This window comes from Castor canadensis, chromosome 9 (genome assembly GCF_047511655.1).
Source record: "Castor canadensis chromosome 9, mCasCan1.hap1v2, whole genome shotgun sequence".
In the NCBI taxonomy this organism is placed as follows: Eukaryota; Metazoa; Chordata; class Mammalia; order Rodentia; family Castoridae; genus Castor; species Castor canadensis.
In genome coordinates, this window is record NC_133394.1 from 76,586,122 (window position 1) to 76,612,018 (window position 25,897).

Consider the following 25,897-nt stretch of genomic DNA (forward strand, 5'->3'; position numbering starts at 1 on the left):
TTCATGAAACCATGACTATAGAAAATCAGAGACCGCAGTAGCACTATGCTCTTTGCCTAGTTGTCAGCCATTTTCTTTCCTTTTAAATGGTGTCCTAATAAATTTTTGCTTTCTCTTACAGAAGGAAAACAAAAAAAGAAGAAAATTAGAATCTGCAAAATGGAGGCTAGATATCAAATCTTTTAAATACAGCCCTGAGAGGAAAAAGACACGAAAAATATGGAAAAGCAAGTAAGTGATGTGGAGGCTGGAATGGAAAGACTTCATAGCATATTCTAGCACATTCAGAAGAGAATAGAACAGGGAAAACAATATTCAAGGAAAGGATGAATGGAACTTTTCACATTAGATAAGTGCACAAGATAAATATAAACAAATTTATACTCAGTGACTGGACATCAAAGATAAAGAAAATTCTTACAAAATAGTCAGAGAGAAGACAGGACACCTACCCTTGAGGAGTTTGAAATCTAACAGGAAAGACAAAGAAGTACACAGTAAGGCAGGAAGTGCAGAGTGCTCAGGGAGCCCAAGGAGCATGCTGGGCAGCTGTGGGGAGGACATGCTGTGGGAGGGAGTTGGCTGGAGTGACGGCAGTGGAGCCCAGAGGTGATCCAGGCTGACAGGGCTGGTGAGTGTTTTCTTTACCTACCCACAGAGCTGGCTTGGACCCCAGCAGGAGCTTCTGCCTGTCCCCTCTCTTAGTAACGCTGCTGTCAACAATGAATGTTGAATACTTGGTGAAACAACAGTGTTCTCATGTGTATGCCTCATGAGCTTATGGCTGCAGGTCTAAACTAGTGTGCTTCCTTTTGCAAGAGTCCTAGAGGCCTCTGTGCTCCCTGGTTCTGTTTACTTCCTGGGTAGGAACTCCCAATTTACTCAGGAAGAAGAAATCTAGATCCCAGACCCACAAATAGCACAGGCTATTTTCGATTGTACAAGAGGGTAAGCTTTACTTTCTCCCATCCAAATTTCCAAACTGTTTCTTTACTGCTTTACTGTATGTGGAGTTTTTTCCTCCCCATTTCATGAAAGAACAGCTCTTTGAAGCTTTAGGTAAAAAGCTTGCTCCAGGTCCCAGCCCTTGAATACGTCTCTCACCCTAAAGCGAATCTAAGAGCCACAACACCTAATCTTAGGGCCTGTATCCATAATGAAATCCCCGCTGGCCACTGTTGCCTCAGCCCACTCATAATGCTCTGGCCTTAATTTCTATTTGCGTGACAAAGAAAGAATTTTCATTCTTTTTATCATGGGTATTATGACATGGGGTTGGGCTTGTCATGCTTCATCCATCATTTTTACAGTGTTGGAGAAGAGGCATACCATCTCTATCCATTAGTGTAAAAGTTGCTGAAGTCCTCCCACTTCAGACTTTGACTGGACAAACACAGCGTGTAGCACATCAAAGGCACTATTTTTCCGTAGATAAATAAAGCATCAAACAGACCTTTAGCAAAGGAAAATGCCAGAAGAGGTTAACAGAGTTCATGCCTCTGTCAGCAGTGATCAGAATTTCTTTCTCCTAGAAACAGTGATCTGTCAGTAAAGGCTTAAGACTTGTTATAAGACAGAGAAGAAGAAGACTGGGCATGGTGTTTCATACTTGTAATTCCAGCATAGGTAGAAGGATCATGAGTTGGAGGGTAGCCTGAGCTACCATTGTGAGACCCTATCTTCAAAAAGAGGAAGAGAATAAACAGTCACTTTGGACTGTGGGACACTGCAAAGGAATTCTGGGAGGTAGAGCACATGGAGGACTCTGGGGAGCCCACAAGACACTGTGAAGACCTGGGGACGGAGGAAAAGAAGGTCTGGCCTTCTGTGTACTTGTGCCCGTGGCTGCGATCATGAGGCTCACTGGGCTGACACCACATGTAGCCCGTGGCCTTGAACACTGGCACGCTGCTGTCATGGCTCAACTGTCTGGCTGTGGTCAGGCAGTTTGAAGGTGTGCAGAGGTGTTCAAGGTCAAAGAGGGTCATTAGAATAAAGCTGTGTGTTGATGTATATGGCCTCTAAGTGAACCAAGAGAGAGTTGACATAAATGTCCAAATAGTTCAGACAGTGGAAAAATGGGAAAACATCAAAGTTACACGTGTATCTAATTTTGATATGATGCAAGAGAAGCCGAGAGACCTAAAATAAGCATTTATTCTCCTTTAGGTGAAGAAAATGAACACCAGGAGCTGTAGGTATCATGTCTAAGCACATCACCCTTCCCTTTTATTGTTCTAAAGAAAGACCAGCTGTTATTTGTGTTTATTTCAGAAGAAAGGAGCACATTCCCATCGTAGTTTTGCCTGTACTAGTAGCATACAACCAAGCCCAGTTTTATGAATGTTAACTAACATAAATGAGGACTTTCCACGTGCAAGCATCAGGGGAGGTACCAGGAGTATAAAGGTGGGAACCACTGGTGGGAAGAATAGACATTTGACCCAACAAATGCTTGCACATGTGTGAATGTGTATGTGCACACATATGTGCATGTAGAATATATGTACATAAACATACACACAATGTAATGGTCTCACTATGTAATAACCCTAATTAGATTTCAGTTCTATTTTATATCATTTTTTAAAAAAAATCATCAAAACCTAGTTATAGGTCAAAAGATGTAGTTTAGGGACTAGGGATAGAGCACAGTGGTAGAATGCTTGCCTAGCATGTGCAAGGACCTGGGTTCCATCCCCACATCCCCAGCACTGCTTTAAAAAAAAGAGAAAGAAAGGAATCCTAGCATTCAGGAGGCTGAGGCTCTAGGGTTGAGAGTTTGGGGCCAGTATGGCCTACATGGTGAAATGCTGTCTCCAAAAAGCAAAAGGAAACAAAATCCAAGGCCTAACAAACACACACATAGTTTTAAAACCCTCTATAGGCATCTCCGGACCCCAGGTAGTATTGCATCAGGGCTACAGCCAGCCACAGAATGCAGTGCTGCTGGTCCAAAGCAGAGGCAGCTTGTTATTCATCCTAGGAAACAGAAGAAACAAGGGTGTTCTAAACATCAACTTGTCCTACAGAGCTGTTCCTTTGCAACCTGGGGCATTCAATTCTATTGTGTTACTTAAGTAATGATTTTCCACTTGATGGGACTTAACTATTCTTCTGTAGTTTTATTGGTTAATCACCCCCATGAATTAATTATGTATTCATGAGAACATATCATAACCAGGCTTTCACAAAAGCTCCTTATCTGTGCTATTGATTCTTGCACAGTATTTCTGGAGTCAATCTGTTGTTAATCCTAGAATTAAATTAAATAAAATCCAACTGTTCTTTTATTTTATAGATTATTCTGTAAAATGCCTGAAGCCTTGGAGCATAATTAAAAAAAAACCATTAAGATATGTGATGCTAATTTTGGACTGAGGCAAGCAGACAGATGAGGAGACAGGGAAATATCATTTTTAATAATTAAAAGGGCCAGACTCAGACATTGACACCAGGAAGTAAAAACTCAAAACAGCAGCAAGTTCTCTTCCCATAGAGTAACCTCAACTTAGGTACACACAATCAAACCTTCAAACAACTAAGACAACTAAATGACAGAAATCACCACATACCTATCAGTACTAACACTTAATGTTAACGGACTTAATTCACCCATCAAAAGGCACCGCTTGACGAAATGAATTAAAAGGGAAGATCCAACAATTTGTTGCTTACAGGAGACCCATCTCAAAGACAGAAACAAGCACTGGATTAGAGTGAAAGGCTGAAAGATTTACCAAGCCAGTGGCCCCTGAAAACAGGCAGGAGTAGCAATACTTCTCTGACAAAGTAGACTTCAAACCTACATTGACCAAACGAGATAAAGAAAGACATTCCATACTAATAAAAGGGGAAATAGACCAAAAGGAAATAATAATCATCAACCTGTATGCACCCAATGTCAACACACCCAAAATTTCATCAAACATACCCTGAAAGACCTAAAAGCATATATTAACTCCAACACAGTGGTTGTGGGAGACTTTAACACCCCATTATCATCAATAGATAGGTCATCCAAACAAAAAAATCAATAAAGAAATCCAAGATCTAAAATATACAATGTATCAAATGGACCTAGTTGATGTCTACAGAACATTTCATCCAACTTCTACACAATACCAACTTCTACACAATATACATTCTTCTCAGCAGCCCATGGACCTTCTCCAAAATAGATCATATCCTAGGGCACAAAGCAAGTCTCAGCAAATATAAGAAAACAGAAATTATACCGTGCATACTATCTGATCACAATGCAGTAAAAGTAGAACTCAACAACAAAAGTAAAGACAAAAAACATGCAAACAGCTGGAAACTAAATAACTCATTACTTAATGAAGAATGGATCATCGATGAAATAAAAGAGGAAATTAAAAAGTTCCTGGAAGTCAATGAAAATAAAAACACAACCTACCAGAACCTATGGGACACAGATAAGGCAGTCTTGAGAGGAAAGTTTATACCCATGAGTGTATATATTAAAAAGATTGAAAGATCCCAAATCAGTGACCTAATGATACATCTCAAACTCCTAGAAAGACAAGAACAAGCAAATCCCAAAACAAATAGAAGGAGAGAAATAATAAAAATAAGAGCTGAAATCAACGAAATAAAAACCAAAAAAACCATACAAAGAATTAATGAAACAAAAAGTTAGTTCTTTGAAAAAATAAACAAGATCGACAGACCCCTGGCAAACCTGACTAAAATAAGGAGAGAAAAAACCCAAATTAGTAGAATCAGGAATGAAAAAGGGAGATAACAACAAACGCCATGGAAGTCCAGGAAATCATCAGAGACTACTTCGAGAACCTATATTCAAATAAATTTGAAAATCTTAAAGAAATGGACAGATTTCTAGACACATATGATTATCCAAAACTGAACCAAGAGGAAATTAATCACCTGAATAGATCTATAACACAAAATGAAATTGAAGCGGCAATCAAGAGTCTCCCCAAAAAGAAAAGTCCAGGACCTGATGGATTCTCTGCTGAATTCTATCAGACCTTTAAAGAAGAACTGATACCAACCCTCCTTAAACTGTTCCATGAAATAGAAAGGGAAGGAAAACTGCCAAACACATTTTATGAAGCCAGTATTACACTTATCCCAAAACCAGGCAAAGACACCTCCAAAAAGGAGAACTATAGGCCAATCTCCTTCATGAACATTGATGCAAAAATCCTCAACAAAATAATGCCAAAACGACTTCAGCAACACATCAAAAAGATTATTCACCGTGACCAAGTAGGCTTCATCCCAGGGATGCAGGGGTGGTTCAACATACGAAAATCAATAAACGTAATAAACCACATTAACAGAAGCAAAGATGAAAACCACTTGATCATCTCAATAGATGCAGAAAAAGCCTTTGATAAGATCCAACACCATTTCATGATAAAAGCTCTAAGAAAACTAGGAATAGAAGGAAAGTTCCTCAACATTATAAAAGCTATATATGACAAACCTACAGCCAGCATTATACTTAATGGAGAAAAATTAAAACCATTCCCTCTAAAATCAGGAACCAGACAAGGATGCCCACTATCTCCACTCCTATTCAACATAGTACTGGAACTCCTAGCCAGAGCAATTAGGCAAGAAGAAGGAATAAAAGGTATACAAATAGGTAAAGAAACTGTCAAAATATCCCTATTTGCAGATGACATGATCCGATACCTTAAAGACTCAAAAAACTCTACTCAGAAGCTTCTAGACATCATCAATAACTGTAGCAAGGTAGCAGGATATAAAATCAACATAGAAAAATCATTAGCATTTCTATACACTAACAATGAGCAAACTGAAAAAGAATGTATGAAAACAATTCCATTTACAATGGCCTCAAAAAAAATCAAATACCTAGGTGTAAACCTAACAAAAGATGTGAATGACCTCTACAAGGAAAACTATAAACTTCTGAAGAAAGAGATTGAGGAAGACTATAGAAAGTGGAGAGATCTTCCATGCTCATGGATTGGTAGAATCAACATACTAAAAATGTCTATACTCCCAAAAGTAATCTACATGTTTAATGCAATTCCCATCAAAATTCCAATGACATTCATTAAAGAGATTGAAAAATCTACCGTGAAATTTATATGGAAGCACAAGAGGCCATGAACAGCCAAGGCAATACTCAGTCAAAAGAACAATGCTGGAGGTATCACAATACCTGACTTCAAACTATATTACAAAGCAATAACAAAAAAACCAGCGTGGTACTGGCACAAAAACAGACATGAAGACCAGTGGAACGGAAGAGAGGACACAGATATGAAGCCACACAACTATAACGAACTTGTCTTTGACAAAGGAGCTAAAAATATACGATGGAGAAATAGCAGCCTCTTCAACAAAAACTGCTGGGAAAACTGGTTAGCAGTCTGCAAAAAACTGAAACTAGATCCATGTATATCACCCTATACCAAGATTAACTCAAAATGGATCAAGGATCTTAAGATCAGACCCCAAACTCTTAAGTTGATACAGGAAAGAGTAGGAAATACTCTGGAGTTAGTAGGTATAGGTAAGAACTTTCTCAATGAAACCCCAGCAGCACAGCAACTAAGAGATAGCATAGATAAATGGGACCTCATAAAGCTAAAAAGCTTCTGTTCATCAAAAGAAATGGTCTCTAAACTGAAGAGAACACCCACAGAGTGGGAGAAAATATTTGCCAGCTACACATCAGACAAAGGACTGATAACCAGAATATATAGGGAACTTAAAAAACTAAATTCTCCCAAAACTAATGAACCAATAAAGAAATGGGCAAGTGAACTAAACAGAATTTTCTCAAAAGAAGAAATTCAAATGGCCAGAAAACACATGAAAAAATGCTCACCATCTCTAGCAATAAAGGAAATGCAAATTAAAGCCATACTAAGATTCCACCTCACCCCTGTAAGAATAGCCATCATCAGCAACACCACCAACAACAGGTGTTGGCGAGGATGCGGGGAAAAAGGAACCCTCTTACACTGTTGGTGGGAATGTAAACTAGTACAACCACTCTGGAAAAAAATTTGGAGGCTACTTAAAAAGCTAGACATTGATCTACCATTTGATCCAGCAATACCACTCTTGGGGATATACCCAAAAGATCTGACACAGGTTACTCCAGAGGCACCTGCACACCCATGTTTATTGCAGCACTAGTCACAATAGCCAAGTTGGAAACAGCCAAGATGCCCCACCACTGACGAATGGATCAAGAAAATGTGGTATCTATACACAATGGAATTTTATGCAGCCATGAAGAAGAACGAAATGTTATCATTCACTGGTAAATGGATGGAATTGGAGATCATCATTCGGAGTGAGGTTAGCCTGGCCCAAAAGACCAAAAATTGTATGTTCTCCCTCATATGTGGACATTAGATCAAGGGCAAACACAACAATGGGATTGGACTTTGAGCACATGATAAAAGCGAGAGCACACAAGGGAGGGGTGAGGACAGGTAAGACACCTAAAAAATTAGCTAGCATTTGTTGCCCTTAACGCAGAGAAACTAAAGCAGATACCTTAAAAGCAACTGAGGCCAATAGAAAAGGGGGCCAGGAACTAGAGAAAAGGTTAGATCAAAAAGAATTAATCTAGAAGGTAACACACATGCACAGGAAATTAATGTGAGTCAACTCCCTGTATAGCTATCCTTATCTCAACCAGCAAAACCCCTTGTTCCTTCCTATTATTGTTTATGCTCTCTCTTCAACAAAATTAGAAATAAGGGCAAAATAGTTTCTGCTGGGTATTGAGGGGGTGGGGGGGGGAAGGGAGGGGGCAGAGTGGGTGGTAAGGGAGGGGGTTGGGGCAGGGGGGAGAAATGACCCAAGCATTGTATGCATATATGAATAAAAAAAAAGTTCTCTTCCCATTGCCTCCTTCTGGATCTATTACAAGGATATGAACTCATAGAGGGTCTACCTGCATCTACCTTCCCTTTGAGGTGTTAAGAACTTGCAAGGCTTCTTGAATGGGTAGAGAGAAAAATAAAAGGCATGTCTTACAAAAGAAAGTCCTAAAACTCACCTCTTGTTCCTGTGGTTTGGACAGGCCTAGATCACTTCTCCATGTTTTAGCACTATCTTGGCCACCCAGACTGTTATGTAATGATTAGGGGTTGCTAGACTCTGACTTGAGGATGTGTTTTCCCAGCAGCAGGGCATACAGGACACAGAAAAGGGTGCCTATTTTTGAGCGTCCCCCCGACCCCTGTACTTTTAGCAGGAGGTGCTTTTTCCTCTCTTTTTATATTCCTCCCTACTTTTTGTTTATGAAATACCTTGAAATTCTTTTCGTGTATGTGAATCTCAGGTACCTATGACTTTGCATGGAAACTGGGAATCTAAGGAAACCCCCTCATTCTTCATTCAGAGACAACCCTGCCCAGAGGAGTTAAAGCTGTCTGGCTTGCTCCTGGTGACACCACAGGCAAAGGGCAAGTAGCCACTGCCAGCAATGTATGCATGTGTGTGCAGGTTCTGCTCAGTCACTTACATTATTTTAATAGCTAACATTACTGGACGTCTGTAGTGTACCAGGCACTGTGCTAAACATATGTTATGGAGTACTCATATTTTTTCAAGCTGAACCTATGATACCAGTACTGTTCTCTTTAGAGACTGAAAAATTAAACATGCCCCAAGGCCACAAAGCCACCTAGGGCAGAATGATGGCTCAACCTCAGGTTTGTCTATCTTCAGAAGTCAAAGTCTTAAACACTGAATTATATCTGCCCTGTTTCTCCAAACACATTCTAAGGCTTAGTGATGCCAGCTTATCTACTTAAGATTATCAGTGCATAAGTAGTGATACCAGGTCTCAAACCCATGCCACCAACACTAAGTTGGTGCTCTTAGTTGCTCTGGCTTAGAGTTGAGCCAGACATCGTTGAGTGACCCTGACATTGTCCCAGTTGGCAGCATTCACAGAGAGGCAGGGTGAAAAGGAAAAACAGGAGAAAAGGCTACTTAAGAGTCACAGGTTCAGTACTATTGGTTTGCTCTTGAGTGTCCTTGCCTTCAATGTCAAAAGAAAAACAGAGGAACAGGCACATTTAGATGTGCCAGGAAACAAAGTGAAATAATATTACTGTAGATGAAATTAAGGTAGCTATATAATCAATCTACATGAATAGAGAAAGAAATCAAATGACAGAAAATAGTTAGTATAAGGTCTAAATAAGAACACGTTTAAATATTTAAGGAACATCTACATTTTAATATGTGAAAGGCAATGAAAAATCAAAATAAATGAAATAAAATTAATATACTTCTCACAGGAGACTAGGATGACGGAAAGAACAACAACAAAAAATCTTGGTTTTGGAAGCTTTACAAAGGAGTCCCTGAGCCTTGGAGAAGGAGCTCCAAACTAATGGAGAGGTTGTAAAAGTGAAAATGTACACAGATGGATTTTATGATTCAAGTCATGCACAGGTGTGGAAAGCAGATCAATATCCTAAATCAACTGCTTTTAAACAGTTATTAAAAGTCCTTCTCTAAGAGAACTATGAGTACCAAGGGCTGATGAAGTCTTGCATGAACACTGAAAATTATTTGCTCTAAAAAATAGGTTTTTAAAGCAAGTGATGATAAAGCAATTTATTCTGGTCTTTTCTTCTTCCACAAGCTATTCTTCCAGCTCCAATTGGCTATACACTATTCTTGGATCTTTCCTTCCTTCTCTTGTAAAAATCTCAAGAATTTAAATAATGGCTATGCTTTACAGAGTAGTAAATTCAGTATATAGTTTTTTAACAATACTCCTAAGCCAGGTGTGATGATGCATGCCTATAAACCCAGTCTGATGACATAGTGAGGTCTTGTCTCAAAAACAGAAACACAAAAGTCTTCTAATTTATTTTTCAACACACATTTATAAATGGATGTTGAAAGCAAGCATTTATCTGTTATTTATTTATTTATGGCAGTGCTAGGTTTGAACTCAGGGCCTCATACTCTTACCACTTGAGAGAAGCCACTCCGCCAGCCCCAAAATAAGCCTTTAAAAAACAACTGTCCATAGACCAGAGTGCCAGCCTGAGAGGCAATCTACATAGAACACTACTTCAAAAGCAAAATTCATGATGATAAATGTGCCATGTTTTGGAGGGTCACGAATGCTAACTGGCTGTGTTCTGAGTGTGTTAAGCTTCTGGAGATATTTTTATGAGCCCTTCACAATTTCCATTACCACCCATGCATGACTGCACTTTAGATGCACCCACAATGTGACACAATATAGGCTATTATGCTTAATAACTTTCCATCTCTTGGGGTGACTGCATAGTCCAAAGAAATGAAAAATGCTAGAGTGTGAAAACACTACTTCTAAAAGGAAGGGAAGAAAATGAAATATGGAAAAACTTTAAGGGAATGACAGAGGAGAAAGGAGGAAAGCTAAGGGAATATAATGGAGGGTGAACTTGTTCAAAGCACACTGCATGCATCCAGGAAATCTTCACAGTTCAATTCTCTTGTACTATTAATGATAAAAATTTTAAAAAAAAGAATGATAGTGTAAACATGGTTATTTTTTTTTTCAAATCTAAGAATTACAGAGCTGGGTGATAACAAAATCTAATATTCAAAAAAGTAGAGCTTGTCAGCCTTTGGGAAAATATAAAAATTTTCAAGAATGGTTTTACAGGTAAGTTCGAGGAGTTCAACAGAGAAATTACATTTCTGCAGTAGTTTAGTAAGTGAATCTTGGGCCTTCAAGGAAAACCCCCAGATGGAAATATCAATGCCACTAAAGATGACCCTATTTACTCCTATGCAGTCTCCTGGTCCTTTTCTGAACAGCAGAACATGGGGCTTGGCAGAACAGAAAAGTCCAGTGAGCAACACCAATGTTCTTAGGAATCAAAGTGACAGCAGAGTAGGAGGGAAACACCCACAGGCTTTGCATACATGGGTACAAACATAAGGAACTGACAGAAAAGGAATTGGGGTCCTCTAATTACTTGCCTAATGCTTCAAATGGCTTCTAAACACACTGATACAGTCTGTACAACTGCCTGGCATCATACATGGCTTAAAACAGCTCAGAAAGAAAACATCATGCAATCAGGGCAGTATGCATGGTAACCATGCAAATGAACTGACAGTATTTACAGAGACAAAAGCAACTTAATAACTTCGTTCCAGGAATATGCTGGTGAGGGGTGTGGTATCCAACCAGAAAGGGGTGTGGGGCTAGCACATCTAGGGGAGCACATGTACACTGGGTGGGCCTTTCTCTGCACCCAACCACCTCTCTTCATCTCTTTACCTCCCCATGGAAGGACATCTGCTTCCCTGCTGAGCTCTCCTTCCCACTTCACACAAATAGCCTGTTTAGCCTGCCTCTGCTGTGTGTTTAGGCTTCACAGCGGATCCTCAAGGCCAAAGATAACACACAATGCCGTCTGTTCTACCTTGCAAAAAACAAAACAAAACAAAAACCCCAACACCAAAACTTGTTAGATAACAAGCCAAATTCTAATTTTCTTAATGCAATGAGGACTTTCCCTATTGCACAAGACACAATATGTTCTTAATGCAAAATGTCTATTTTTGCACATCTGCCCAAAAACAGCTCAATTAAAAACAGGCCTATCAGATTGACAGTTTCCATAACTGCTCAGTTCCTGTCATGCTGTAGATATTAGAAGAACACTTAATGGCAGCCACAAGGCAACCTTCCAGTAAGACTTGTTAAACTTTATATAGTCATCCTCTCACAGCCATCAAAGTGAACTTAATGACAAATCAGTTAAGATAAATTACTTTTAGGAACTTGTAAGGCCTGGATAAAAAGCAAACCATATGTGACAGCTCTCTGTCCTCCCTGAGATGGCATATAATTGTCATCATCTGTGCTATTTATTCTGTTTGCCTGGCCTGCCAGCCCCCATTCACCCCTAGATCAATGCTTTGCCCTTCTCTGCCCTGTTCTGGGACCCAGGAGGCTGACCTCTATGGAAAATAGGACATACTGGCATCAGCTGTGACCTTGCTCTCTGGCTTCCCACTAGGCCTAGCCAATGAGAGCTGCCAGAAGATATCAGAAGATGGGGGGGAGGGCGAGAGGGTGGGGAAGGAGAGGGCAGTCAGATTGCCCCACGCTGTCCCCACTCTTCTCTAGCCAAGCAGCACCTCTCCCTGACTCCAGCTCTCCAAGCTCTGCCATGTTCCCGCCCTTTCCTCTTGTCTGACCAGGTATGCTGCAGTGCCTTATGATCCCTTATTGGTTCCTGTACCCCTGTCCACATCTTTATAAACAATTCCTTAAGTACATTAAACACCTGTTGCTGGCCATGGCATTGACTGACACACTTTCAACAACTAATGGCTCCAAGCTGGGGTCACTTACATGCACTGTGTGGACTAGATCAGCCATCAGGCACTGCTTCAGCCTCTCATCGCTGCTGGTCCCATGAAGCACCAGATCAGGCATGTATGTGGGGCAGTAACCTGCCAGAAGCGAGCGGCCAAAGTTTCTTACATTTGGGTTGCTGATGCTCTGAGACCTAAAACAACATTTGAACTATTAAATATAGCTAAAAATATACTTCCCTCTTGCATTACACTGAGAACCAGAACTCCAATGACACAAGTAAAGAAAATAGATTTATGGTGGTCCATCTCACCAATCCTCCAGTAAGTGGATCACTGGTGTGGGAAAATGAGATTGGGAGAGAAAAGGGAGCTGGGTTTTTGTTGTTTGTTTTGTTTTTAATGGAAGCCTGGAAAACACATTATTTTCATGGCTGGTTAAGAGTTCATTCACTTGAACATCTGCCAGGCATCCTGTGTTGAGAGAAGGAAAAGGTTGCAGGGGTAGAGGTGTCTTGCTAAAGGTCTGGCTTTGGGAATTCAACACATCTGCACAGGGATAGTGCCACTGCAGTGTAGAACAGAAGAAATCTCTAATTATAGCTTTCTGTCACCACAGACCAAATAATCAGCCTGATGGAGTGTTAAGAAAGAGTTCTTGTTTCCCAAACACCTCATGCTGCTTTGAGCAGCAGGAGAGAAGCCCCACAGCCAGTATAATCCACCACCTCAGAAGCAAGGCAACTGCTGCCAGTCATACCTTCCCCATGGATGAGAGAAAACTGAGTACCCTACTCCCTACTACCACCCCACCATATCCTTAACTACTCTCGAATGCCCCAACGGCTGCAGAGACAACTACTCTTCTCAGGGAGCCTGGCCTCAGTAGGCTGGTGAGCATCCCTGGAGAAAGGGCAGGCTGGAAATCCCTGTAACACTTCTAATACTTTGAGAGAAAAAAAATACTATGTGTAAAAGGGCCAACGGGAGCTAAGATGGTATGAGTGTCAGGTGAGGAAAAGAGTGCCGGGTCCCAGCTCCTTCTGCTTCCCAGGCTGCAGCGTTACCTTGGCAGAGGCAACTCCACTTCCAAGGACCCTTCAGTCCTGTCACTGCTGTGACCTAGGTCTAGCATGGCTGAAGCACATGCTTCGTCATCACTGTCTCCAAGAGCACTATCCGAGCTTTCATTTCTGGGAATGTCTCCTTCCATCCTAAAGTCAGCCTTCTTGTCTACATCCCCACAGGGGACATCTGCAGCAGCCAGGAGGCTAGAGTCCTGCTGTCCACACCTGTTTGGAATGGGCTTTGTTGAAGGTCCTTCCTTGCTTTTCAAGTACAAACCTCTAGTTTGCTCTAGCAGTCTCCTGCCAGTTCCCTGTACACCATCAGAAAGTACAAGGGGGTCAAGAGCTTGGCTGAGCTGCCCTGCAGCATCTGCCATGGTGCTGGCTCTGATGCCTCTGTCCTCAGCAAAACCTCGGTCAGATTCGCCTTCCTCCCCCTCAGAAGACCGGTGGCACTCAGGAAGGCCAACATTCTTTTGAAAGTCAGCTTTGAAGGAGCACCTAGCGCCTTGTTGGTCTAGAGCCACACTTGTGGCCATGCTAGACTCAGCCAAGGCACTGGTTCCCTCTGGGTATTGTCCACAGGCCTTTAGCCGTTCCTCCATTTTTTTGGTGCGGCTTTCAAAGTCAGACTCTGGAGACACAGAGCTTCCAATTTGAAAAGTGACCCTTTCCACAGCTGGCTCCTCCCGGGAAGGTCTGTTAGGGCAGGGCCAGGCCGCTGACCGGTCTGGTAATTTCTTCAGCATCTCCCCTTTCAACTCCTCATGGACAGTTTCTTGATGGAGCTTCATTCCTGCCCCAGGAAGCTCACAGCTGGGAAATCTTGAAGAGCCATCTGGTGGTGCCTCTTGTTCATTCTCTTCATCCCTGCAAAATGTGCTTTGAGGTTTCCAAAATCTGTCTAGTGCTGGCTCTTGGAATCCCATACTATGAGCCTCAAAACTCTGCTCTGGCCTCTTGCTTCCTTCTCTGTCAGGACTGGGACCCAGGTCTCTAGGGTCGGTGTCCTCTGGGGTCCCAGCTAACCCTGTGAGTCCGGGGCTCCTCTCAGCCATTGCTGGTGGTAGGACGGGTGGTACGAGAGCAGGCTCATTTCTTACTGTAACTACCACATACTCGGACTCCTCCACCTCTCCTTTCTCCAAGGCTGTCACGATCTTGCTCCCATTTATAACTTGGTCACCTTCACTGTGGTTGCCACTCCAGGTCAGCTGGTTCTCTTGCAGCTCAGAGCAACGGAGAAAGTAGGTCAGGACATAAAGAATGCGCTGGACCAAATCCTTCTGCTTCCCGATCACCACGGTGCGAGTCAGTCTTACTGGAGAGCCTATGGCTCCATAAAGGTCACCTAGAGGGCAAAGGTGGACATCAAGACAAAGTCCTCTGGGATTAGAACGCATGGATACATCAGCCTTTACAAAAACAAACGGACAATTTGGATTCTTGGTCTCAGATCACTTTCTCAGTCACCTGATTTCAAATTTCTAGGAATGACCATGTTCCAGCTTTCCTCTATACTAGAGAGTTGACTTGGAAAAGCCTGGCCAGGAAGCAGTGCCACCCATGGAGCATGGGATGCTGCTAGGTATACCACTTCCTTACTGTGCCTGTGAGGTCAACTAGCCAGTGAGCTGGCCAAGGAAGGGAGAAGCCAGGGCTCTGTATATGTGACCAGATCAAATACTGCATTCTTGGAAACTAGAAGAAAAAAAAAACTAGAAGAAAAATTTCTTAGAAGAATCCAAGGATAATGGGCCTTGGGATAAAATCAAATCAAGATTTTCCAAACTGATGTGCAGGGAACCAATTCAAAACACTTATGAAGTATTCTGCTTACAATTCTGCTAATACACAGAATACTCCAAGTAGAATCAGTTTGATTTACAGAACAAAAATCATCTAGTCATGAATAATGAATGTGGTAATGGTCTTTATTTCACATCATATGAAAATTCTACTGGGAAAATATATGTCCACTTAGTTATATCCCGACAAGTCAGCTAAAACTGGGCTAATGAACCACGAGCTCCACATTTAGTAAGAAGGGTTGCAAGAAGGAGAAAGGAGACATCGAACCATGAAGCAGTATAAGCTCTTCACCAAAAGTACATATGGCCTAAACCATGAAAACTACCCATTTGATAGTGTGACTATTAAATCTGATAATAACATATACACTTGATTCTCTGATGATAACATGGACAGTTACAATAAAGAGCTGACATTTACTGACTGGGTAGGCCCTGTGCTATGAGATCAAAGATTGTGTCTTTGTGCAACCAATCTGGAGTCAGAAATCACTAAAGAAATAACCAAATGTTGAAAGAAATCAAAACCTGGAAAGATAGTAAAGAAACGAGAGGTGATAAATGATAACAGTTACAAATAAGAATTTAGGAAGTTAGAATCCATCTGATAAATGCATCCAGAAAGACACAGAAAGGCATTGGTATGAGTGAGTACTAGAGAAAACTAACTAAAATTAATAGGTTAAGGCTGAGGAAAAGTTATGAGAACCAAGGATTTCTCCCTAGGGAACCATGAGGAAGTTTGTCCTTTGGAGAGTTTTCCCCAGTGTATGGCTTCTAAGAACATTTAAAGGACAGGACAGAAATAATAACAAATAATCTTCTCTATAAAAAGACCACATTGTACGCTAATAAGAGATTTTTGCAATGGAGAAATCATTCTAGAATTCAAAAAGAGTAATTCCAAATTACTATGTTTTGAGAAAACTCTTGATTTTGTTACTTTTCTTTGATCTATCTCCTTATTATTTCAAGATATCACAGTCATTTCAGAAATCCATCACACATTTCCGTTAAGTCAACCTCAATGTTAATAAAGAAATAGCATTAAATATCCAAAATCTGGTATAACAAACCACAAGGAAAGGCTGTTAAGAATGACATTATTTTTTAACTATGCATTTAACTTTTAGTACTATACATTCTAATAACTAAGGAATAACAGAAAAAAATAAAAAAGTTACTGAAATTTATGATAAACTATAAACTCATGAGAGAGATGTGTATAGAAACAGTGTTGTTATGTAGAAACAAAGTTCATAAAATAATGTATCAGTAAAATAATATATACCCATAATAGTAAAGATTACTGGATCCTGAACTTGAAGGCAATTCATTTGAGTCCTGGACAAATGAAGATGCTAATTTTAGATTCCTTTGTCTTCATGAGTATGATTTTTTAAAAATGAAGAGGCGGCTGCACAATGTTAATATACCTAACACTAGTAAATGATACACTTAGAGATGGTTCAGATGATAAACTTTGTTATGATTTTTTATATTAATTAAAAAATTTAAAGAGAGCTATAAATGGGGCAAAATAGGAAAAAAAGGAAGGGGTAAAAAAAATGTTGGTGGGTGAAACAGAGGCCAATGGCAGAGCACATGGAGGTGGAGGCAGATGGATGCTGGACAGCTGGGAGGAGAGGTCAGAAGGAAAGATGAAGAAAGCCTAAGAGGCAGGTCTGAGTGTGCCCCAGCTATTTGGGAGGTGGAGAACAGGAGAATCATGATCTGAGGCCAGCTCAGGGAAGAAAACAAAAGACTTTATCAGAAAAATAACTGAGGCATAAAGGGCTGGGGATGTGGCTCAAGTGGCCTGCTTAGCAAGCTCAAGGTCCCAAGTTCAAACCCAGTATCATCAAAAAACCCAAAAAGTATAGGAGGCAAATGAGGGGCAGAGGGTAGGTAGAGAGTGGAAGGAGGGAAATATAGAGTAAATAGCAGAGCTGAGAGGAAACTAAGGAAGAAAGCGGTGAAGAACAAAGAGAAGAGTACAAAGAGGAAAGGCAATAGAGATGCAAAACGATAGGGAGACTGAGCAGAGAAAAATTCAAAGAGGGTAAGACAAACATAGGGAAAGAAAGCACATTGGGGAGAAAGAAGGAGAGGAAAAAAGAGCAGATAGAGACAGAACTAGGAAGAGAGGGGAGAAAAAGAAAGGTGGAGAAGTAGAGAGAATTCAATAGTCCTATAAAGAAAGAGCAGTTAAAAAAAGGGAAATGGAAGAGGGGGGAGGAGGGCTGTGAGAAGGAGGTGAGTGGACAGAGGAGTGAGGAAAAATAAACAGAGAAGCAAAACCAGAAACTGGGAGAAAATAAGGTGACCTAAGGAGGACAGTGTTGTATTCATTACCTCTTTCCTACGGTATCTGTGCTCTGGAGACCCTTGAGAGGCTTCCCTGCACCCTGCACATTTGCACCACGGTGGAAACAGGTGCTCCATGAGCCATGCCTCCAGTCCGTTTTGCTCTGGGTATTTTGGAGATAGGGTTTTGAGAACTGTTTGCCCAGGCTGGCCCTGAACTTGGATCCTTCCAATGTCATTCTCTGAAGTAGCTAGGATTACAGGTGTGAGCCACTGGTACCTGGCTTTTTTATTTTTTCTTTTAACTTATTTATAGTCTAATTTCATTGCATTCTGAAAAATGCAACTTTAACTTTTAGAAAAATTATAAAGAAATTTCAGACTTTTTACTTGTATTACTTTAAATCAGTAATCCCAAATCTCTTTTTTGGAAAAACAAAAACAAAAATGAAAAACCACATCTTTTCATTTCTAAAAACACTTAATATGCATTCCACCAAAAGGAGACCAACAGGAAACTTCTTCACTCAGTGTTCAATCACTGGCATCACACAGTAGCTTTCAAACTTTGTGTTCTCAGACCCACCAAGAACAATTTATACTGCAACCTTGCACACCTGCTGAAATTCAGTTTACAAACATACATGTAAGTCATTCTGATATTTTCTATTTTATTATGCCTTTAAAACTCTTTTCCAACCCACTAACTGCTTCCACAGCCCACTCATTGGTGGTGATCCACACTGTGGAAGCCCTGTGTGAGGCAGAGGCACCAACGCTAAGCAAGTGAACAGCAAGTCCCTGAGAGCATGAAGGCAGTGTGGCTTCCAGCTTCTCTCCTGTTCTCCTCAGAGGGCTGAGAAGCCTTGCAGAGATGGGCACCATGGCGCTAACTGTCCTGGTGAGAACTGATAAATGTCTGAAATAATTCAAGATAGAATCTTTTCTATTACTTAGGACTGGGTTAAAGTTAGGTCTGCATCAGTGTTTATTCCCAACAGTTTTTATTTTCCTGTTTACTGGAACTTGTTAAATGCCTTAGTGGGTAGAAAAAAAAAAGCAGTGAATTGCATCCTCTGTAATAAGGGAAAATCAACCATCATTTACATGTGGCTTTACAAAGTCTTCTCTGCACTAGGCCTCATTGCCTCCTCACAATACTCTAATCAACAGACAGACCCTGCTGGATTGGAGGAAGACCTTCAATGATACATGCTCTCCAGTGAAAAATGATGAATGTGAACCTCACAGGAAGAGATTTTGCTTTGTTACACTAAACACAGGGAATTAATGGCTCCCAATTAGCTAAATTTCAAAAGAGAAGCATGTCTCATTATGAAAACATTTATATGATTAAATGCATACTGCTTAATTAGCATTGTTTTTAAATTGGTGATCTACCAGTATAAAACACTGTATTTCCTTTATATCCCTCAGCACTTAATGCTACATTTTAAAAAGATTATTTGTTCTAAAGCAACAGTGTCATGTCCTCTCCAAGAACAGCCCTATGTCCTGGAGTAAGGCAGGCATATTCCAAGTTCTTTCTGAGTTCTGTGCTTATTGTATCAAGTATTAAAACACAATGTGTTGTATTCAAATGGTTTTAATATCCATAAATTATTTAGTTGATTCATTTAAAACACACTTGTTATCCCCTTAACCATGAGACTTGTATTTTCATTCTTTCATGTCTCATGACCAAGGGCACAAGGATTAGAAGGTACCTTTAATGCTATAAAATAAAGACAACAGTAATAGGGTAAGAGTGAGAATCTCGTTAATTAGTATGTATAAAAAGCACTTATAACAGTTATCAAAATATGCTGCTAAGATTGGAGTGTTCTTCCCCAGTCTGTACTTCTTTTCCTAGAAAATGCCATTTGAACATTACTTCAAGTAAGCCTTCCTAGAAACTACCATCCTTCCCTCACTCTCTCTCTAGGTGCCCTTACAATATGTTTTGGCAGCAGTAATCATAGCAAAGGTGCCCACACAACTGCTTTGATTTAATAACCGCCATGAAGTAAGTCCTGTTAAAATCCCCATTTGGCATAGGGCGGGGATGTAACTCAGTATAGAGCACCTGTCTAGCATGTGCAAGGGTCTGGGTTCCCATCCCTAGCACAAAGAAAGGAAAGAAAGGAAAGGAAGGGAAGCGGAGGGGTGGGGAGGGAAGAGGGAAGGCTAGTGACTTGCCCACTGGAACCCAGCAGGAAGCCCCTGGTCCCCAGGTTCTTCACCCCTATGCTATCCTCTCCCGAATGCCCACACACACCCTTATCCTGTTAAAGCAGTGATCAAGAGGTTTTGAAATCACATAAACATGCATTTGCTTTGTCCATGAGGCAACTGGCTTCCTAAGGCTGAACAGCTTATGCTACACAACTCCACCTCCCAGCATGTAGCACAGGGGTGGAACACAGTGAGGTGTGAGTCTTACTTTGCCACTGTAATGTTTGCTGAGTGAGAGGCTGTAGAGCACACCTCTCTTCCATGTGAACCCAGATAATGCACCCAGTCTCACCAGGCCTAAACTTTACCACCAAGACCATCAAAGGTTTGAGGAAGTAATTGCCAACACTAATCACAAGGATGCAGTGACAGACAAGACACAAGGATGCAGTGACAGACAAGACTCCTGACTTATGGTAAAGTTAGAAAGATGGTGAGACTGTGGTGTGTCACTTTCTCTTCTGTCTTCTTTTTCCTCATCCAAGACATCCTCTAGGGCTTTGGTTCTCATCAGGAATTGTTTTGCTGCCCCTTTCCATGGGGAACATTTGACATTGTCTGGAGACATTTTTGATTGCTACAACTTTGGGCAGAAGGGGTTTTACTGCATCTAATGATGGAGGTTGGAGAAGCTGCTAAACATCCTACAATGCATAAGACAGTCCTTTCTCCTTCCCCACCAGCTTACTAAGAATTCTCTGGCCCAAAGTGTCATAGTACTGGAATTAAGGCATCCTGAACCAGGGTGAACACCCACTATGAAATAGAGAACACAGTTTCCCTATACTGCTTTAAAAAAGCAGACCAAAAACCAGTAAGGGAGAAGAGAGGAGGGTGGTACTCTGACAACAAGAATCTGTGGGCTAGTCTCCTATTCCCTGCCCCCCAAGTCACAATCCCTGAATGGACAGCCAGTGTAATCTACAAATCCTAGCATTTAAAAGAATTTTGTCCAGTGCGATCTCTGAATAGTCAGTTTAGGTACTAACCCAGCTGTGCCCAGAGAGGGTTATATGGATGTGTCTTGGCCAGCATGTTCACTGACTGCGAGGTGCGCTTTTCTGAGAAGGCTTTAAGGGGAGGGTGGTCAACAGGCATGACAGTCGGGACCCAGGCCAGGTGGTAGGTTAACACAGCAGTCAGCAAGGCAGCAAAAAACCTTGGAGAAAGGAAAGAAAACACCACAATTACTCAACAGGATGAGCCTCGTCCTACGCAGCACATACAGTTACTGTGGACTCGGCATACAAGTCTCCAGGGAGTTGAAGCTTACTGGTTTTTGTTGATTTGTTCTATCAGAAGCGTAAATTCCTTGAGAAAGCGTTGGCAGAGCTGGGTTTTTTCCAAGGTGCTTGACATCATGGTAAGCCACACTGGTTCAGCTATCCTTGGAACAGAATATAAGCTCCAGATAGTCCCTCTATGGGTGAGAGAAGGGATAATAAAACTGTCACAAACATCATTTTGGATAAGTTTGGTATAAGAATAAAGAAAAAAAAACGTAATTTGGATTCAAGAGGTCACAGGTTGGCAAACTATGACCCAGAGGCCAAGTCTGATTACTATCTTTTTTGTATAAATAAAATCTGACTGGGACACAGCATGCTTATTCATTTACATATTATTTATGGCTGCTTTTGCAGGACAATGGCTAAGTTCAGTGCTGTGACAGACACCCATTACAGAAAAAAATATGCTACTCTTAAAAATTATTTCACAATGCCTTGTGCGTCAGACTTCTGTTTTTTAACCTATAAAACTTTTTAAAAAGTTTTTTTAAAATGTAAAAACTTCAAAATTGTACACATTTGTGGTATACCACACAACCATTTTTGTAGTAAGTAAAACACCTGTAATCCTAGCACTTAGGAAGCTGAAGCAGGATTGCAAGTTCCAAACTAGCCTGGACTATAGTGAAACCCTGTTGAGAGACGGGAAGGGAGGGAGGTGGGGAGAGTAGGGAAAGAGAGAGAAAGTAAGTACATGCTGTATTGAAAACGTGACCAGAGGCAAGTCAACTCTCAATCCTAGTGCTCTGGTCTCTAAAAGCACTCTATTTTTAGTTTTCTTCTAAAAAAATTACCCAGTCGCTCTTCTTTACTGTAATATACACTAACTTTCTATATAAAGGCCTAGAAAGATTGGGTTCTTTGAATAAGACATGCAAATATTTAATGGCAAGGTGAGGATGAGAATTCAGGTTTCAACAACTGGCACAAAGGGCTCTCTACTCCAAGCTACATGATTCACAAGTGATCTTTTGACTTTGGATCTCCACTGTGTAAACAGTCAATGTAGCAATATAGCTCTGAATTTTTAACACATCTACTCTTCCCAAATCAAGAAAGATGAGACATATTCTGACTTGATTCTCTAAGTGTGTGTGTGCAAGAATCAGGAAAGAACAGCAGTCCACCTTGGCAAAAGAATAGCATTTGCTAAGTTAGGTAGCAAGGCCAAAGTTACAATTATATGGCACTGGATTTACTCACTAAAACTAAGCTCTCTAAATCTTATCAGTGTATTTGTCACCATTTCTGGAGGGGGTGATTACTGAAGTAAGAATCATGGAGCTGGGGGTGTGGCTCAAGTGGTAGAGTATCTGCCTAGCAAGTGCAAGGTCCTGAGTTCAAACCCTAGTACTGAACAAAACAAACAAACAAAAAAGAAAAGCACTCATTTATGTATATACTTCTGGTTCTTTACTTTTAGTTTCTTGACCCCCGGAAATTAAATTAGCACCAGTCTTTCAAGCACAAGCCAGCTCTTGAATGTGACCACAGCAGAATAATAGACAAATCCAGTGCTGCACATACAAAGTATAGACAGTTTACTAATCCTCAGATCGCCATCAAAGAATACAACTTCACAGTATCTCTCAAATACGTAACTGAAGTCTTAACAATCATCAGATGCTACTTGAGTATTTACATATGGCTCAGAGTCTAAAAAGGGTGGTGATTTTGCTTCAAGTAGTATCATGGAATCACCAGCATATCCCAAGCATCATGAAAATGCTCTAATATTCTGTGAATTATAAAATCCTTTTATCCCTCAGCTGTGGAGTAACAGTTTTGACTGATTAACTCATGATTGCTTTGGAGTGAGATTCCATTCCCTACTGGGAGGCTGGCTCTGAGAAATGGTGCAGTGCTCCCAGCTCAGCGTGGTGGGAGAGAACCCACCTACCCAGACACATGGAACAAGGACTCTAGAAAACCAGTTTTCCCAAACATTATCAGTTAGAAACTGCCTGTGAAGACACAGGATGGTGACCAGATGGTTTCATGTCCGGACCAGACTCACAAGAGGACACTAGGTATGGACTAGAACAAAGGTCTCCCTGACATACATACTCTCATGTGCACCTATGAACCCAAGTTTCCATATCTGTAAAATGAGGGTAATAGTGCTTAGAGCTTTTGTGGGATGACATGAAATAAATGGACTTAAGAGACATCCCTGAATATTAGTTTTTTCCGTTCATCCTGTTAAAAACAGTATCAACGACTATCTGTCTAGCATTGGTAAGGATTAGTTAGTATTGGATTATTTAAATTTTTTGCTCCATTTGGTCTGTTTTCATCTTGAAGGATGGAACCACTAAAATGACCAGTAACTACCAGCCCCCTAATTCTTCCAAGCCTCAGTTTCTCTGTAACTGTAGGATCTACGGATGCCACTGGTTGTGCTGCTCATGAATTTCCTGTTGGATTTTCCAAACCTTGTACTTTACCTGAATTCTCCCAGCGCTTCCATCAGACGGCTGACATAAAACTGGACGCGGAGACTTGATTCTGCTATCTTCCTACAGGAGATCATGGCCTTCAAGGAAGAGAAAATGGGCCAAATTACTCTCTGAGAAGAAATTCCTTTAGAACTTACCAACGTGACTACAATAAAAATTGATATTATGATCAATTAAAAGCACTCAAGGTAATAATGCCTTCAATCATCAGAAAGCAGTAACTTCCTTCCCTAAAGCAATCGGTATCTATATACAACATGAGTGCTCCTAAGGATGTATCCTTGCTGGGGGTAATTTAACTTCCTTGGAAAGTTAAATCTCACAGTCACCTCTCTATTTGACACTGGACTGCAGTCTCTATTACCTTTTCAATTGCACTCTTCAGCCTGTTCATGTGAGATTCAAACAGGGGGAAATGAGAAAAAAAGAAGTCCTGGAAGTCCCGTTGTGCCTCTTCTTTCTCACACAGGGAAAAGATGATGCTGATAGCAATTTTCTTCCTCCTAACCATGGCTGGATTAGAACTACAGGTTTCTTCAGCCAAGCTGAATGTCTCATCGGTTGACCTAGAGGAAATATAGTTTGAAAAGTTGCCATGCATCAATGAGCCACACTGAAGGTAAATAAATGTCATGCCATGGAATGACACACAGAAAGCTAATCCAGAAGGCTTAGAGCCTTAGCAAAGTGTTCATCCACCTCTAATTCACTCTCTTCTGTGATGAAAAAGGCAAACATCTGCTTGCCACATATTACTGTCTTAAGATGAAAAGAAACTGAAATGATGTGAAGAAAGCATAATGAACCCACCAAACACTGTTTGAGAAAGGGGTGAGGGAAAGGAGGAACGGAAATATAATGGGGGGTGAATTTATTCAAGTAAATTGTGAGCATACATGGAATTACCACATTGAAATCCCCTCATATTATTAGTGTACAGTAATCCAAAAATAAAATTTTAAAAAATCGTAAAAGAAAGAAGCTGAAATGAAAACCAAAAATAATTTAAGTGTCTCCTTGTTAAATTCTCCTTTCCCCAGGATTATTTTATGCCACAATGACAGTATTTATAGGGGATGTGAGAGACATGTTCATTCAAAACATAGGTCCTTTGTTTTGGCTGACAGATACCAACAAATAAGAACAGAAGACGAAAGATCCTAGCCAGTTTTCTGTTTAAAACAGGTGTCATATTTGAACATTTACTGACATTTCCAGACTAGATTTCCCACGGCTATTACTATTAAAACCACCAGGTGAAGCTACTACTCTAAATGCTCAGGTGAAGCATGTGATTGGATGAGCTCTCTGGGAAATCCTCCAAGCAGAAAAGATTCACTAGTCTCTTCTGCTATACTCAAATTCTCAAAGAACTTATAGAGAGAGAGAGAGAGAGAGAGAGAGAGAGAGAGTGTGTGTGTGTGTGTGTGTGTGTGTGTGTGTGTGTGTTAGACAGAGAGAGAGGGAGAGAGAGAGAGAGAGAGAGAGAGATACTGGGATTTGAAATTGGCCTTCCACTAGCTAGAACTTTTGAGAGACTATGCTTCTATGTTGAGAGAGCCAGGAAGCCAAAAAATTGTGGTTATATATTCGACTTGTCTTAAGGGATAAATCTTCACAATTATAGCCTAACAATGACTTTTATTTAAGTAGAGAAAAGTTAGCATAGTACCACATAGCGAGAGTGAAGAATTTGTCTTGTTGTACAAAGATGGTAAAGCAAAGGGCACATACACTCAAATGAAAGCACATATTCCAGTGCACAGTAGGTATGCAATACATTTCCTTCTCGCTGATGCTAACACTTGGCCTCACCTATCTGCCACATGCTGGGTACAACTTCCCCTGCTTTCTTTTCCACTAATTATTCAGGACAGTTACTGATGCTGGGCAGAATTTGAGGCTGTTATCCTTCTACCTTTAGCCTTAGACTTCCTATTTAGAGGTCTACTCACAGTCACTTAATGTGCCTGTGATTTCAAATATATCCAGATTTCTTATTTATGTAAGTATGGCAGTACTGAGGTTTGAACTCAGGACCTTTCACTTGCTAGGTAGGTGCTCTACCACTTGAGCCACTCTGTCAGCCCCTAAGGGAAACTATTTTTAAAGGAAAGGAGACAGATTTCTTTTTAAGAACAACTTCCCCCAACTTCCTGCAAGACCTCAGAGATGCTTAAGGCTAGTAAGTAGCAGGCTCTGTTGCAGACATGCCAAGGCAGGACACTACCTCCAGGTCCTGTGTAATGTAAATGCAATGATTTCTCACAAACCACCAACTGTTTTCTCAGAAATACCCAGGTCCTAATCCTTAGAAAAAACTCTTGGGGAATCTCTCAGAATGTTATGTAATTTCATACAGGAAAGTGAGCTGATATAAAAACAATGGCCTA

General features: G+C 40.8%; 1 protein-coding gene across 10 annotated transcripts in view; it reads right to left on the bottom strand.

The window, feature by feature from the left end:
• The window catches only part of Fnip2 (folliculin interacting protein 2), a 124,180-nt gene that overhangs the window by 17,993 nt on the left and 80,290 nt on the right, over positions 1–25,897 (bottom strand). For all 10 annotated transcript variants that reach the window (XM_074041733.1, XM_074041730.1, XM_074041734.1 and 7 more), the window contains 6 exons: positions 23,869–24,070; positions 23,493–23,581; positions 21,030–21,176; positions 20,746–20,915; positions 13,404–14,754; positions 12,374–12,530 (listed from right to left, as the gene is read on the bottom strand). In XM_074041733.1, the coding sequence (XP_073897834.1) occupies positions 12,374–12,530; positions 13,404–14,754; positions 20,746–20,915; positions 21,030–21,176; positions 23,493–23,581; positions 23,869–24,070 (2,116 nt within the window). The remainder of the gene's footprint in view (positions 1–12,373; positions 12,531–13,403; positions 14,755–20,745; positions 20,916–21,029; positions 21,177–23,492; positions 23,582–23,868; positions 24,071–25,897) is intronic.